Source organism: Cannabis sativa, chromosome 4 (genome assembly GCF_029168945.1).
Source record: "Cannabis sativa cultivar Pink pepper isolate KNU-18-1 chromosome 4, ASM2916894v1, whole genome shotgun sequence".
Taxonomy (NCBI): Eukaryota; Viridiplantae; Streptophyta; class Magnoliopsida; order Rosales; family Cannabaceae; genus Cannabis; species Cannabis sativa.
The window spans coordinates 39,144,674-39,162,701 of NC_083604.1; the positions used below are offsets into that span (position 1 = coordinate 39,144,674).

Sequence of the window (18,028 nt, forward strand, 5' to 3'; positions counted from 1 at the left end):
TATGAAAAATACATATACATTAAAAAAAGTTATAGTTAGATACAAATATAAATTAAACATACATAATAAGAATTATAATTTAGAATTAGAGCAAAATTGTTCAAATTATTACAAAATTTCTCCATGCTTTAATTGTTAATGCTCTCTACTTACATAATAGTGTTGTGACAATACTTATTTTAAAAAATTCAGTGCTTCAAAAATTAAACTAATTAATGATTACATTATTTAAATAATGAAAAGCTTAACTACGTAAATATATAAATTAATATATTTATATAAAGAAAACAACAACATTAATAAAGAGATAGAATTATAAAAGAGAGTATGCATACGGGAGAATTGTAACTTTTTGTTTTTTCTTCTGCCTTCCTTCTTTCTTTTCTCTCCTATTTTTTGTTTTGTTCTCTAAAATCTCTCACTGAGAGCGGCAGAAAAGAGAAAGGAACGGAGCGGAAGTGATGCATTTAGGTTAGGGTTATTTAATAATTTATATGTAGATTTAGGAAAAAGAAATATATGTATATATATATGATAAGGTATACGGTTTAGGATATTGGATAGGAAAAAAATCTTAATTTTTGATAAAAATATTAAAAGTTTTGAGAAAATAATAATTATAAATCTAATAAAATATTTATAAAATGAGAGAATTGTGGAGAGAGAAACAAAAGTCACCTATGAATTTTCCATAAACTAAGAATTTTGTTATATAGACACACTTTATATAGAATAGATATATATATATATATTTTAGAATAAACCATGTTATTATAAATTAAATGGATTCGTATGTATAGTTAGGGGTGGGCATCGATCCAATCAAACTTTTTTTTTCTCATCCGATCCAATCCAATTAGTTATTGGATTTGGAAAATCATCATCCGATCTAATCCAATTAGACCTCAAAATCCAATCCAATCTAATCCAATAACTAATTGGATTGGATCAGTTTTATAATTAGATATCTAATTACACACCTAAATTTCAATATTAGCTTAAAAATATAAAGAAAAATATGTAAAAAACTAAGTATCACTTTTTATTTAAGTTTAATACTTCATAAATATACTATTCTTACAAGTGTATTGTAGTTAAAAGTTTTAAATAATTAAAACAAGGGTAAATACCATTTTGGACCCTCTGTTTTACAAAAGTTACCAATTGGACCCTGTGTTTTGTTAAATGACAAAATGGATCCTGTATTTTCTAAAATAGTACAAATAGAACCCTGGATTGATTTTTTGTCAAAATAAAGTTTAATTATAATCTGATCTAAAAGTGATATGACAAAACTGTTTACATTTTTTGTATCTGTTCGTATTAAGTATTGTCTTCAAGTTTGTTGTATTAAAAAAAAAAGTTGTCAAAAATTAAGCTCAGGGTCTTATTTTTACTATTTTAGAAAATACAGGGTCCATTTTGTCATTTAACAAAATACAGGGTCCAATCTGTAACTTTTGCAAAACACAGGGTCCAAAATGGTATTTACCCTTAAAACAATAACATTTCTAAGTAATAAAATAGAACAAAACATCATGAAAATAAATATACTAAACAATCAAGTATCACAAATTCAACATACAAAAAAAATCTAATAAAAATATAATATTTATTATATTATAATTTTTAATATTTTTTATTATAAATAATTTTATGTATATATATATAAATGTAATTGGATTGGATCAGTTTTTAATTGGATTTTGAGATTGACATCCAATAACCGATCCAATCCAATTAGAATCCAACTTTTAACATCCAATCCAATCCAATTGTAATTAGATATCCAACTTTTTATAATTGGATTAGATTTGATCGGTTCAGTTCAATTGGATTGGATTAGATGATGCCCACCCCTATCGTATAAGAATATAAGAGTGAGAATTTCCCCTAACCAAACATAGTCTTCATCAAGCTCTAATGCATGATTAGCTAAATCATGAGCGGCTTTATTAATATTTCTCCGAACATAAGAGACAACAAGTCTAGAGAAAATGAATAAGAAACCAATAACATCTATAATAATATCTATGAACGAGGATAGAGCAGATTTAGGGTCATTCATTTGTGGCAACTCGAAGAGTATATGTTTCTACATCCGAGATATAGGTTGAGAAGCCCAAAGTAAACTATGAAATAGAGATATAGCCTACATTTCATGAGATTTGAAGCATCCTGGTAGTGGCTTTGAAAGTACAGCAAGGACTTGGTGTGATGTATCTCGGATAATCAGTAATATAAGCAGATATTACAGATTATCTGAGATACATCACGCCAAGTCTTTAAGCAGATAGCAGTAATATCTTGTGAGGCATAGTGGTCTTGAACATTGCAAATGGAGACTAGCGCGTCAAATGGGTTATGGTGATTTAGGATTGTGATTTGAGTTACAATTTAGGTTGTGACTTGAATTTTTATTTGGAAAATCATTGGTAGCGAGACCAGGGGAGTGGACTTGAACGCCGTGGATGGAGACTATGTTGGGAATATTTTTCCAAGATTTAGATTTACTAACAAGTATGTTGAACTAACATCCTAAATATGAATATCTCTAAAACAATGAAATTAAACACATAAGGGATTAGAAAACCTTACATTGGTTGCAGCGGAATAAAATGACTCATTCCGCTCAGATTCTAACCCTTGTTCCTTTCTATCGCAATTATCAAGATCTAAGTTTGGATCTCTTTCTCTCCTTCGGATTTGGTTACCACTGTCTTACCTACTATGATTGAGCACTTGACTTACTATGTGTGGGCATGACACTCTATCACTATAGGCCGACTATGAAAAACAATGAAGGAGGCTTGAAAACTGTATAGAAGGTGTCTCTCATCTACTAGTTGTCAGATAATGAAATTTAGATTTGGTAGGTAGAAAAGTCAAGTTCAGTTGGATGAGATGGGAGCATCATGTTCCTTCTATAGTGTTTCAACTAGGGATTAGGGTTAAATTATATGGATTAAAAAATATATAAATATATATATTGGACAAAAAACACATTAAGGTCGGCCACTAAAAGGGACCACTTTCTAGTTACAATTTTGCCACATTATTTCAATCACTTATTCTTCTTTCAATAATAACATATTTCCAATTTCAATCTTATAAATGCCAAAACTATTTAATTAATAATTATAATTAATTATCTAACAAAATTTTCATTTATATTATTTATTAATTAGATCATACAAAGTCTCTTAATTAATAAATAGACCCCAAAATCTTTTTTCTTCACAATTAAGCCTTTGCTTAGTGAGAATTCATAAATAAGACATAGTCTAATTCTAGAATTATAATTGATTAATTAAACCAATTAATTGAGTCTACAAGCAGTATTATCTCAACTAGTGAGGGGACCATGGACCTATATAACCGACGTTCCAATAAGTAGATTTAGAATTTACCAAGTAAATTCTCAACTTATTAATTCTGCCTTGCGCCACTATAGATTTGGAATTGAATAACACTCTCAATTATATAGAATGCTCTATATGTACCAATATATAGATACACTATGATTATCCATTGTTACAATCTTAATAGTCAAAGATCCTTTGTAGATGATCTACACTGAATAGGAACAAATTTAACGTTCTACCCTTCAATGTATTTTATCCTTAAAATACTTAGCTACTTATAAATGATATTTCAGTAAACTAATATAATTACTGAAATGAGGCCTCTCAATGCATTTATCTCTATTCAGCCAAGCTTGAAGGAAATTATTGCTTTACTTCTAAATACTTATAGAAGCTATATATTCCATATCTATGATTAGCGCTCTCACTCAATTGAACTACCATGTTCCCAAGATGTAAATATCTGCCAGAACCATTGGTTAGCTTCCACGAACAACTTGAAGAACATAAATAATACAACTAAGCTGAACCTAACCATATCAGGATTAAGATCTATAGACCTAAGATCAACCAGTGATATTGACTTAGAAAGATATAAAGGTAAGTTTATGATATCTTATCCAAGTTCAATATCGGTCCAATCCAATGTATACTCTATATATCCGACACTAGTAAACTTCTCTAATGCCCTAGAAAGGACATAACACTTATCCAAGGTGTAAGTATACCTTATCACTGATTATCATGTCAGTCTAAATCGAGTGAACTGACAAATCATGGGAATTAAACTTTTGAACATATAATCATGATTATATTCAACTGTGCTGACGACACTATAATAATAAACAAATATATATTTATATATGTTCTGAACTTAATAGAATTTATACATTAGTCATAATCATGAAATAAATCATGTGAACCATGCAACATAAAATAATTTGTGATCTTTTATTAATTAGTAAATTTGATTATATTGAAATGGATTTTATTTAGGGCTCAAAACCCAACAGACTAGCAGTGACGGATGGTTCGATGGTGATTTAGGGTTGTGATTTGAGTTTCAGTTTGGGTTTGTACTCTCAAAGTATATAATCTCACCAAAATAAAGGAAAGAAGAAAACTCACTTGGGAAGAGAAAGATAGAGCTAGGCAGTGGGTTGCTAGTTGAGTTTCAGTTAGGGTTGTGATATGGGTTTAGATTTGGATGCACACTTTAATGGCGATCTCCAATGATGGTCTCTAATGGTAGTCTCAGATGGAAGTCTCAATGGAAGTCTTCGATGGTGGTCTCCAATAGTAATTCTTCGAGTGTGGTGTCTAATGGTGGTCTCCGATGGTGGTCCCTAGCGGCAGAGCAATGGTGGTCTCAAATTATGGTACCAGATGAAAGTTTAGAGAAGAAAAAACAAAAAATGAGTCTTGTCATAAAAAAAGAATAGAACTTGTTGCTAGCCAGTTTCTCTTGATGTAGTAATCTGAATAGAGCTTGTGTAATAACCTGTTGCACATGCATGTTATCTCTTTGAGGTCTACTATCCATATTTTTTCATTCTGATTACCTGAAACAAATATTCAGTGGTTGATTTAACCTGTGTAATTTGAAACCAGTATTTGCTAAACATACCAAACAACAGTGGAACAACATTACAAAAATCATGACATCCCCAGTATTATTATGTTTAAGAATTTAAAGTGCTCAAACAACACGTTAAAAGAATTTTGAGATCTATGTTTGAGCATCATTTGTAATTTTGGATTTAAAAGAATTTGAGTGGGTTTAAGCTTCTAACATTTTTGATCCGTTAATTTATGTTATTGACAAAGCTTTTGGGTGTTGATTTTAATGTTTCTACTTCATCTCGCGAGAATTAATGGTTTTTTTCAATTGTTTTGGTATTGTTGTGGTTGTCCTGGCTGTGGGTGTGAAAGATAAAGACCTTGTTTGTAATTTACGATATGTACAGTATAAAAGAATAAAAAAAGATCAGGGCAATATTTTTGTAAATTTTGCCGCGTGGCAATATAAATATAAATCTTACCCCCAAAATTCAGTATTTTTGTAAAAAAAAACCCATTTATATTTGATATTAAAAATTTTATTCATTGGATTAATAATTTGTGGTAAATTATATTTGTAAAAATTAAATATACGATACCAATCATGTTGATCAACATGTATTGTAATATAAATATAGTCGACACGCAAACACAACAGATCGACATAAGAACATGGCTAATCGGGTTAAAATTAAAATTTTTTGATACGAAATATAAATAAATCTGGTTAAAATTGACAAATAAAACATGTTAATCGAACACGAATATAACAGGCTAACACGAATTTCCACCCAGGTTGGAAACCAAGAGAAATCAACAACTCTGGAGTTTACTAAGGCATCATCAAAACAGTTTCTATTAGCATAAACTATAATCAAACACATGAAGTAACTCTACATAATTCATTATTCAGTAAATAACTTTCTCTTCCACAATATGATCATTGTTCTCCTTCTCTCTTCTTCCTTTGATTCGTAATGTTAATAGATAGAACACTTATTAAAAAAGTTTTAAAAAGAATTACATAGTTGAAGAGAGTAGAAAGAACCCAAAACCCAGATCCCCGATCGGAACAATGTATTATTTCAAAGTACAAACTTCCCAACTTAAATTAATAAACCACACCGATCAGTACATATCATGAGTTAAACATGGGCCGGACGCTTAAGAGGAGTAACTGCTTTCTTTATCCGTTCAAAAGCTGCTTGGAGGGTGGTGAGAGATGTAGCGTAAGAGATTCGGATGCAGCTATCGTCTCCAAATGCACTCCCTGGAACAGCTGCAACCTGTAAAGCAAGGGGATAACCTGTTAGAAAGAACTGAGTGAAGTAGCCATCATTTTTATTATTATTTTTCAAAGCTTCACCAGCTTAATCTGAAACTATCACTTCACTAATATCAAGGATTTCCATTATTAGCTTACCTGCCCCTTGTCTAGAAGGTAACGGCAAAGAGACTCCGAATCATCTATTCTTCCAAATCCTTCAGCCTCTGCTCCGTAGTAAGAGCTGAAATCGATGAAGAGATAGAAAGCTCCCTTGGGTTCTGCAATTTTAACACCCTCCATCTTACCAAAGCTTTCGACCAAGAAATCACGCCGTTCTCTGAATGCTTTGACCATCATAGCAACCTCCTCCCCACCAGCATAACCCAGTCCTAAGGCAGCAACAGCTGCTTTCTGTGATATACTACAGGCACCGGATGTGAACTACAAGAATAAAAATGAAATTAGTCCAGTCTCCGCACTCTTCTAATCATCCCAGTCTCTAACTACTAGCAATGCAGAAGTAATGGAACGCAGCAATTTAGTCCGTAAATTGTAAAGGAAAAAAATTACAAACTTCTAAACAGAAACACTAATTATTTGCAATTTTCCTCTTATCACTAAAAATTCCCTTTGCGTCTTTTCATTGATCTCACGAAGGAGACAAGAGAGACACTTGACAAATTTTGGAATGTACCAGGCCGTAAGTGAAAAATGAAAATAAAAGTGGAATGACACTTGCAAATAACGAAGCAGATAAAAATGGATTTTATAGATATACCTGACTCTGTAGCTTTCCACATGCCGTTATAAAATGTTTCGGACCAGCAACATATCCAAGTCGCCAACCAGTCATAGCGAAAGCCTACATAATATCATATTAGGAAAAATCAAACATCATAATAGATCTGAAATATGTTGTTATTTTATAATGACCAATTTTTTGGAAGGCCATCGTTTTACATCTTGACAATTAAACTAGGTGCATCCATTTAATGCAATAGAAGAAAAGGCAAATAAGAAAATGGAACATATAAGTTGCCTTAGAACAACCATTGACCAATTATACTAGTTTTTCGGATAAGAGGTGTCTCCATTTAATGATATGAAAGACTGGACCATTATGAAATTGAAAAAAATGTAAGTTACCTTAGAAAAGCCATTGACGGTAAGTGTCCTCTCCCACATGCCTGGCAGAGATGCAAAGCTTGTATGAATTGCCGGCCTATAAATAATGTGTTCATATATTTCATCTGAAACAACCTGAGAAGACAACCAAATATGTTTCAGAATTGATATGAGGAAAGGTGATGTGTGAACATTCAGTACAATCTTTAAAAGGTCGATTGTGAAGTACCAAAAGCCTGGGATGCCTTGCAACAATTTCAGCAATCTCTTCAAGCAATTTCTTTGGGTAAACAGATCCTGTTGGGTTGGATGGAGAACATAGAATCAATAGTCTTGACTTCTCAGTGATTTGGGATTCAAGAACCTTTGGGTCCAACAGAAAATTGTCCTCAATCTTTGTTGACAGAATCACAGGTGTTGCATCAGCCAGCCTTGCCATCTCTGGGTAGCTCACCCAATATGGAGCTGGAATTATAACCTGAAATATGCATTCATCAGTAACAGTGAAAAATATACATCAGCACTTAAATGCAAATCTTCATGCTCTCTCTCTCTCTCTCTCGAAATTCCTCTATGTCTGTCTAAGACTGAAAGTTTCAGTAATTTCCAACTGTTGGTGTATATATATCTATATATATATATATATCTTCTCTTCCTCTCTTCTTTCTTTCTCTCATAGTTCTACATCACACAAACTACAACAGAAAAAGAATTCACAATCGCAACAGCAACACAAGATTGTTAGCAATCCTTCTGCTAATAAAAAACAAAACAGAACAAGCTTTTCACAATAACAACAGAGCAACGCTAAATGACACCTTCTACATAAAACAAGCCCAATTGTTAATATTAAGAACTTCACCTCGTCTCCTGGGGCACAAACTGCAAGCACTACTTGTGTAATACTTTGCTTGGCTCCATTGCTAACTAGAATCTGATCAGGTGTGTAAGAAATTCCATTTTCCTCTGAAAAGGGGACAACAGTTAGAACCTCAATCTTGCAGCACATACGCAATAGTAAAAATATTGAACATTTATCTCCACAATTGCAGTTGCTAACCTTTAAGCTTATGGCATATTGCTTCTCGAACTTCTAAAGTTCCAGCATTCGGAGTATACCTCGTGTGCCCTTCACGAATTGCATTTATCCCAGCCTAATTTTGCAATTTCCAGTAAGGAAAAATAGATCACGAATTGGCATCACTTAAAGAAAAGAACTATTATTTTTCACAAATAGAAAATGCTACAATACTTGAAGACAGGGGATAGATAAGGTACCTCTGCTATTACAGTTGGAGTATCAAAGTCGGGTTCTCCAGCTGCTAATTTAATAACAGGAACACCAGCTTGAGCAAGACTTGTAGCCAAGTCTGATATAGCAACAGTCTTTGAAGGTTTTAAAGAATTTACTCGAGGGCTTAAGGAGATATCAACTTCCTGTTGGTCAAGATTATTCATCGCTTTTACAACTGCACTCAATCTATGCGACTCGACTTGTCTTGAAGACTCTACAGATCTATATAACAAACAGTCAGAACCGCATAACACAATGTACCTTCCAACATCACTCATGAATTAACACACACACACATACAATGACACAAATGCATATAATTATATAAGCTTGAGATGTAGTCCCATTTGGATAAAAAAAAAAGGAGATCGGTCACACTTCATGTAAATTTGTAAAAATTAATCAACAGGGCATGTAAAGTTGTACTAAAGCAGTGTAATTTAATTGTTATTATTGCTTCATTTTATGTATGAACTTACATTTTAGCATAGTTCTTTAGGATTCTAGCTTACATAATTTAGTCCAGGTTCTGTTTTGACAGTATATATAATCAAAAACAAAATAAAAAACGATTTGGTTGACAGTGATAGTTTCTCCAACAAAAAAAATGAAAACACACCATTTTCGTTTAAATCGAGGGATCTCCAGGAGAGGAAAAAAGAATATAGAAAGGGGAGGAGGAAAAGAAAGTTACTTGAGAGGAAGGCCAGCGAGCTGATAAGGAAAAGATAAAGATCTGAAGCAGCGAGTCTGATCAGGTCCCGAATCGGCCACGAGAGATCGGTTACTAAAACCGGAGCGAGCAACGATTGAGGAGCAACTCTGAACCGAATTGGCCATGCGAGATGACAATGCCAATGGCGGTGTTGGAGTTTTGGTCAATTCTGTTTGGTTGGGCTTTTCGGTTAGGTGGGTGAGGGAGTGAGTGGGTTTAAAATTAAACTAAAAGTTGGGCTATCCAAACAGCATTTTAAAATGTTGACAGGAAATGGGGTTGGTGGGTAGGAATAAGGAGATAAAATAAAAATAATAAAAATAAATAAATAAATAAGAGGTTGGTGGATAGTACATCACGGTCCTAAAAAAAATTGTGCTAAATTTGATTTAAAAATAGTAAATGTTACATTTAGCAAATTTTGTAATGTTATAAATTAATTATTATTAATAATTAGAATATCTTTTTAAAAATATTAATGACAATTTTATAATAATAAAAATTAAAAAAAAGCTATAAGGCTATGCTAAATAGTTATAAACACAAAAGAAAATGTATATATTATAATGCTAAACTTGACCTAATTTTTCTAGTACAAATTATTAGAGAAGCATTAATTTATAAAAATACTAAAATATAGCATAGCATTACAAATTTGGTATTGATGAGGTGATAGTATTAGTTAACCGGTTTATATCATCTGTAACAAGGCCCCACGGATTGTTTAACGGTCCAGATTAGTAGAAGCAAACTAGGATGAGTAGATGGGTTTCCCCAGTTTGGTAATGAGACGATGTTGTTGACTATATAAATACATGGCACATTTGTTTGATTAATAGATGGATGTTTGAAATATATATTAAATATAAACTGTTGTATCAGTTGGACTTCTACTGGACTTTTATACGAAATTTCGTACAATTTAGACCAACTGTTTATATTTGTGCATGTGTGTTGTACCATTTTCATTTAGTGCACATTTACAAAGCAATTAATTTTAATGCAGTTAAATTTTTTTTCAAAAAAAATATCTACTAAGTGAATATTATGTGTCGAACCACATATTATTAATTTTATTTAAAGTGACCTAATGTTACGTGGCTTTAATATTTATTATTTATTTTTAAAAAATTCAAAGAAAGAATATAGTGTTTTACAAAATTTATAAGAAACATTATGTACCCAAAAATAAAAGAAAATACCATCTAAAAATAAAGGAAAAAAATTATTAAATAAAGTCTTAATATAGAAGTTTTTAGATTTGGATGTCATTAAGATTCAAAGCTTACCTTTAACTCTCTTTGAACAACAATACAAGTTTGATATGGCATCATGAATCGAATGGTCTTTATTCAGTTAAATCAGGTTATAATTTGGCTACTGCTCTTGAAGAAAACCAGGCCACTGCCAGTGATTGACAATCACAATAGTGGTGGAAAAAATTCTGGGCTTTGAAAATCCCATCCAAAGTTCGTATCTTCTTGTGGCGTGCTATCCACGATTGCCTCCCAGTTGCTAACTCCCTCCACACTCAGCATATTGCAGACTCGGCTACGTGCTCTTTATGCAGCAGAAGGCCTGAAACAGTTAGTCATGCTCTTTCCTTCTGCAAAAGAGCTAAAAAAGTGTGGTCTGCCTCTAACTTTGGTATTCAAGAATTTCTCACAGACAATATGAATCTAAAAGAATTTTTACTTCATATGTCCTCTTCATGGTCTTTAGTCAGGTTTGAACAGTTTGCAAATATCCTATGGAGTATTTGGACAGAGAGGAATAAAGAGCGCCATGGTACCAAACTAAAACTACATGATCCTATTCTCTACTATGCTCTTTCTGTTGGATATATTTTACCAGGATCTAGATTTACTAACAAGTATGTTTCATTAACATCCTAATATGAATTCTAAAACAATGAAATAAACACATATAAAGTTTAGGAAACCTTACATTGGGTGCAGCGAAATATAATGACTCCTTCCGTTCAGATCTCTAGCCCTCGATTCCTTTCTGTAGCAGAGCATCACCAAGATCTGAACCTAGATCTCTTTCTCTCATTCCTTTGATGCTGAATCTCCTTCTTGTTGGTTGATTTTCCACAGTCTTACACACTATGATTGAGATATCACTTGATGTGTGTGGGCACTCACTCATTCACTCAAGGATTTTGAAATTTAGAGAAGAAAAGAAGAGAGAAGGGAAGTGGCGGCTATGTATAGAATAGGAGGCTCAACTTTCATCTGACAAAGTTAAGTGTGAATGAGAGCCATCACTATCTATTTATAGGTAACCACCTAGGTTTAAGTTAGAATTATTTGGCATTAAAATAATAAAAAAAAATAAATGATAAAAGCCTATAAGTGTGGCCGGCCTGGGCTTTGGATAATGGGCCTCACTTATGCAATTTTGCTGTTTTATCATTTTTACATCTCATTTTCTCAAAAACGTCAATTTTCAAATTCAACCATTTAAATGCCAATTCTAATTATTTAATAACTAAAAATTAATTATTAAATAATATTGTCGTTTAATATATTTATTAATTAGACATATAAAGTCTCTTAATTAATAAATAAACCTAGAATCTCTTTTCTTTATAATTTCGCCCTTGCTTAGTGAAAATTCATAAAGTAGACATAGTCTAACTTTAGAATTATAATTGATTAATCAAAATCAATTAACTGAGTCTTACAAGCAGTATGGTCTCAACTAGTATGGGGACCATGGGTCTATATATCCGAGCTTCCAATAAGTAGATCAAGAATTTATATCTTAAATTCACTGACTTATTAATTCTTCGTTGAATTCACCCATAGAACTTAGAATTGCACTCTCAGTATATAGAACGCTCTATATGTTCCACAATATAGACACGTCATTAGTTATCCATTGTTATAATCCTAATGTGATCAATGACCCTCTAATAGATGATCTACATTGAAAAGGCACTAAGTTACCGTTACACCTTCAATGTAATTTATCCTTAAAACACTTAGCTCCGTATACATGATATTTCAGCAAAGTGAAATGAGATCTCCACCATTTATCTCTGTTTAGCCAAGCTCGAAGGATATCATCGTTTCACTTCTAAATTCCTATAGAAGTTATAGATTCCATATTTATGTTAGCGCTCCCACTCAATTATACTATCATGTTCCCAAAATGTACGTATCACCCTGACCCAAAAGTAGGCTTAACTAACAAATCAAAGAACATGTATAATACTCTTGAGATCGAACCTAAACATATCAGGATTAAGATCATTTGATCTAGGATCAACAGGTGATATTGAATTGAATAGATATTACGGTAAATTTTAATATATCTAATCAAAGTTCAATATCGGTCCCTTCCGATGTATACTCCATACATCCGATACTGGTAAACTTTGCCAATGTCCTGGAAAGGACATAACACTTATCCAAGGTGTAAGAATACCTATCGCTGATTATCATGTCAGTCTAAATCTAGTGAACTGACAAATCAGGGAATAAACTTTCGAACATATAATCAAGATTATATTCCACTGTGCTGACAACACTATAATCATTAACAAATTGATATGTTCTGGACTTAAATAGAATTCATACATTATGTAAATAATCATGAAATAAAATATGTGAACCATGCAACATTAAATGTTATTTCTGATCTTTATTAATAAGTAAATCTGATTATATTAAAATGAGTTTTATTTAGGGCATAAAACCCAACACTTTCGTACTTGGAAGAATTCAGAGCTGCTCGATCAAAAGCTCCTGCAGTTAATCCTGCTGTTGAAACCATCTGCTCTTCTGTTGCTACTAACGATGCCCCTTGGCCAAATCCTCCTTCAAGCCGACTGAAATTGAATACTGATGCAGCCGTTGATGCTATTTTGAAAACCTCTGGGTTTGGAGTTGTTCTTCGGAATAGTTATGGTGATGTTGTGGCTACTATGGCTGCTCCTTACTGTGGTTGTTTCTCTCCTCAAGCGATGGAAGCGTTGGCTCTTATGCATAGTCTCCAATGACTAAGAGAACTTCAACTACCTGTGCATTTCATTGAGACAGACTCACTCCTAGTAGTTAAAGGATTACTCTCGTCACAAGAGCTTACTTCTGATTTTTATTGCTTGTTAAATAATATTAATCCATTCATAGCAATTGGCACCATAAACTACATTTGTCTTCTCCTTGCAATCCCTGTAATCAAGAAAGAACACATTTTTATTGTGTTGAACGAGTTGGAACAACAAATTTTTCTTTTCATATATATAAATTAAAAATCAAACAAGTTTTTTTTTATTATTATTTAAGCGTTTATATATTACGACCATGCATAATCTGGAACTCGAACCCAGGACCTCCAACACACCCTCCTATGGCTACTTGAGTTAGCCTCAAGTGGTTAAAAATCAAACAAGTTTACATAAAGACTTATTTCTCTGAAACGGCAACTCCGAAAAACATTTTTAAATTTTATCACACAATCTTGAACTTCATTATAAGTTTGCCAAACATGCTTAATTTCTAGCCTGCAAAGAAATGACCACTTTTAAAATCCATTAATTGCTTTACAATGAAAAAGAGTTCATCATGCAACCCAAATATTAGTACTTCGATACACATTTAATTTAATGCACCAAAGTAATAACAAAAATACCTTCCCATCCAATTAAAAGGAAAATTCATAACACTAATTAAAGGGAATTGTTGATATGACCAAATTATTTTACTATTTGATCAAGCTCAATCTTTGTACAATCAAGCTCCAATAAATAACTAAAGCAATATGTTCCGACCATAAGCCATCTGACCAGAAGATCAAAAACAAGCTTTCACAACAAATTTTCTCTAGCTTAGATCAAATCTAATACAAAAGTATCAGGTGAATTGCCAAACTCTAAATAAGAATACTAACTATACAATTTACTATTAACCCCTTATATCTTCTTATGTAACACTCCCTACCTTTTCAAAATCACCTTGTCCTCAAGGTGGTAAAAAAAAAAACTAAAAGGTAAAAAAATAAAGCACAAGCAAAATAATCAAATTTCAGCTCCACTCAGACCCACTTGTGATCCGTTGTGAGCCCAAATTGCCACCGGTCCAAAAAACCGTTTGTGATCTATTGTGAGCCAAAGTGCTGCCGATCCAAACAGATACTTCCGCTGTCTCCCCTTTAACCTCCATTTGGGACCTTTCGGCCAATGTGTGCCAATTTCAGGGTTGGGGTCTTTGACCTTTTTCAAAATCCACAAATTTCTCGACGTGTACACCTACAAATTTCTCGATATTTGGCTTTGTGGGATTCTTTCAAATGTCATGTTCGGTCCTGTGGTCTCTTATAGGTCGTTCGTTATACCCACACTTTCCAGGCCCAAACGTGAGGAGTGTGTATTAAGAGTTAGTCCCACATTACTAATGTGTGGAAATAAATTGTAAATATATAAGATGAATGGGCTACTCCTCCCATGGCCAATTGGTTTTGAGATGGAACCTCATTCATCTTATTCCCAAATTCTAACACTAGTAGAGAGCCATTCCCGATTGCAATCTTGCCAGAGGAAAGGTCAATCACATGCTCGTGGTTGGAGGATGATTGACCAAACAAAAGCAGTTATCGAAATGTTCTCGAAAGCAAAGTGCCTTCAACATTGTTGATCGTCTCAACTCGATGAACAAGGCCAATATGGATTTTCCATTGATGTCATTTCTCATGTAGAGGTGAAACTTGCACATTCACTTGTGCTGGTAATTAATCTCCGTGCAGGTTGAATTATTTTGAAACTCCACTGCTCTCAGCTGCTGAATATCATCGACGATATTGATGCTTTGGGAGTCGCTGACGATGTGTGTGGCTATAGGAGTAATCTCCAATTGATTGGCGACTCTCAATGGTTCCACGGGATCGCAGATGTGATTGTCGACTTCTAGAGATTTTATTGTTAAAATAATAAATATCTACTGTTACCTTTCTTTTGCATTTTATTACTTTTTGCTTACGATTGAATTTGAGGATCCGGTTAGCAATTAGAATTATTTATTTTAGTGACAAATTATATTTTGTTATTAACTTTTTATTAATTAAAGTTTACCACTTTATAAGTTTTTTTTTTTTGTGTTTTTTATTAATATATTTTGATATATAATTTTATTAATCTTCTCCAACACGTCCAACTTAACGTGAATGATTAAAATAATAGAAAAAAAATATGTCAAACGAAGAATTTTTATTAGCACTTTTAATATATAAAGATATATATATACATAGGATGTTTATTTATTAATTGTTAAGAACTTATACAATTTTATCAATAACAATTCTCAACCAATCACGACATCTCCTTGTTGGAAACATAACTAGGATTATTATAATAAAAAAAATGAGTCAACTAATTAGCTGTCTGATTCTCAGATTATTTTACAAAGAAACTAAAATAAAATTACAAGAAAAAAGATTGCAGCATCACAATTAACCTTAAGAACACATATATTCTGTTTACTCTACCGCTCAGAAGATACAACAATAGATTTGTTGTAGCAGGTTCATTCAACCCATTAGCTTGAGCATTCAACTATTGTGCAAGGTGCGTAATTACACTACTAGCAAGCCCACCCACAGATTACTTGTTACAGAGTTAAAACAAAATAAAACCAAGTCACATAGATATGGCTGATTGTAATAACCTAAATAAAAGACACTCAAATCCATATCACAAAAACAAGAGTAATCACAATAGCAAAATCACAGACAATATAAAATATTTAGAACAACCTCAAGTGTCTATGAATTTAATAAGAAAAACCTTAACATACAATATAAAATATTTAGAGAAACTATGTTATATATGTTGCTCCTAAATTCGCCCAATATACGTGGACCAGTCAAGAGGGGACACGTGGATCAAATTATTTGGGAAAAACTGCTAAGTCTTTTTATGACACCAGGAAGCGTTATTCGCATGGATCCCGGAGGATAGACCCGGAGTACAAGGTACTCCCGGAAGTGAGCATAGCTTGAAGGCACTCCGGGATGTGTCAGGTCTCTCCCGAGAAATCAAGTCGCATTTAATGCTGCATGGGAGGAAGCGTGTTGGGACTGTAACACGCAATAAAGTCTGACAGCACAACCCCCAAACAGCAGCGCTACAGTAATGATCATTTAAGTCTAGCGACGGCTACTCTGCGAAGAGTCACGTCAATCATAAGACAAAAAGGACATTCTCCATAAAAAACCTACAGCACCTAGGGATTTGACCATGCATCACCCATGGTATATTCATCGAAAATGCCCAACTTTATGGATACTTACAGACACATGTGTAAGGATAATTCTAGGGATTGCCCCACCAAAACACTATAAATACCCCCTCAAAGCTCATTTAATGGGGTCGGATAATCTTGGTTGCTAAAGAGCAAGAAGAGAAAAAACTCACCAAGAACATTCCTTGTATTAAAGAGAGAAACATTCTCCCAAGTGTAGAATCTGTATTAAAGATATCCATTAATAGCAGTGGCTCGTGGACTAAGGCTCTTTAACGCCCCAACCACGTAAAAAGTCTTCATCTCGCTTTCTTACAGCTCATTATTATAATCCTACTTTACTAGTTGCCGAAAACCTCGGTCAACATTTTGGTGCTTTCATTGAGAGCTGAGGAAAGCTGCTTCACGACAAGCATTTAACTTCACAAAAATGGTGGAGACAAGAGCTACACGTCACCCTCGCCCTCTAGAAGACGCTCAAGATCCTAATGAAGAGGATGTAGCCTCAAGGGCAGCAGAGGAGTCCGAGGAAGAAGTTCCAGATGAAAACCACGAGGAACACCTCGACGAGTACGCTTACGATGATGGTAGCTACCAAGAGCTGGTGCTCCTCAGACAAAAAGCTATCGATCACGAAGCTGAGATCGAAGCTCAGAAAGTGCAAAATCAAAAGATGCATGAGGTGATGCTAGCCATGCAGAAAGCCATGGAGGCGGCTGGCATTCACGTGCATCCCAAGGCGATGGCCGCTGGACTCGACAGGGACCCAGCTACGTCTTCGCCTAATTCCCAGCAGCAAAGGCCTAGGGAACCTAGCCCTATAAGGCACCCTGCTGAGGAAAACCAAACAAAAAACCCTACTTCTGCCCCTGGTCGGAAGAAAAAGGCGCAGGATCCGCGTAAGGTCCGCTCAGATTTCCCTAAAGGGAAAGGTCCGCAGAGGGGCAAGCCCCAAAGAGGGAGTCTTGGCCCTCAGGATCGAGGGGACCGGAAAAGCGTTTCCGTGCACCAGGAACCAGGGGGTAGAGGAAGAGGAGGACAGAGATGTCCACCCATTGATCTGAGAAATCAAATTAATGGGAATCAAGGTGACCTCCGGGATCACCTTGATCAAAAAAGATACAGACCCGGAGTCTCCTCGGGTACTGTAAACGAAGGGATTATGGCAGAGCTTGCCATCCTTCGAAAAGATATTGCCCGAGTCTCCCGGAGGCAGAAGGGAGATGACTCCGACTCGGACAGTGAGGACCGGGAGCCTTGTGCCAAGCATATCCTGGAGGCGGAGCTCCCTAAAAACTTCAAGATGCCCGAAATGGCGGCATATACCGGGAACTCCGACCCCAGCGACCACTTGTCACGATTCAACCGAGTCATGACAGTCATGCGGGTCAGCAATGACGCCAAATGCCTATGCTTCCCCCTCACTCTGAGCGGTTCGGCAGAGGAATGGTTCAAGAA

The 18,028-nt window shown here is 34.2% G+C and overlaps 1 protein-coding gene across 1 annotated transcript; it reads right to left on the minus strand.

Moving 5' to 3' along the window:
- Positions 1 to 5,808: 5,808 nt before the first annotated feature.
- On the minus strand, positions 5,809 to 9,586 carry LOC115712503 (bifunctional aspartate aminotransferase and glutamate/aspartate-prephenate aminotransferase). Its single transcript, XM_030640790.2, has 9 exons — positions 9,306 to 9,586; positions 8,596 to 8,833; positions 8,378 to 8,471; positions 8,180 to 8,283; positions 7,547 to 7,795; positions 7,339 to 7,452; positions 6,971 to 7,054; positions 6,349 to 6,633; positions 5,809 to 6,211 (listed from the first exon to the last, which is right to left on the minus strand). The coding sequence occupies exons 1-9, from the start codon at positions 9,449 to 9,451 to the stop codon at positions 6,071 to 6,073; spliced, it is 1,455 nt and encodes a 484-aa protein (XP_030496650.2). The 5' UTR covers positions 9,452 to 9,586; the 3' UTR covers positions 5,809 to 6,070.
- Between the last annotated feature and the right edge of the window lie 8,442 nt (positions 9,587 to 18,028).

What these genes read in the sequence shown, in the direction of transcription:
- LOC115712503 (XM_030640790.2), bottom strand. Translation starts at nt 9,451, where the DNA reads ATGGCCAATTCGGTTCAGAGTTGCTCCTCAATCGTTGCTCGCTCCGGT. An exon ending in CTCCAACTGTAATAGCAGAG is followed by an intron (nt 8,472 to 8,595) that starts GTACCTTATCTA and finishes TTGCAAAATTAG; the next exon opens with GCTGGGATAAATGCAATTCG. An exon ending in GTGGAAAGCTACAGAGTCAG is followed by an intron (nt 6,634 to 6,970) that starts GTATATCTATAA and finishes TTATTCTTGTAG; the next exon opens with TTCACATCCGGTGCCTGTAG.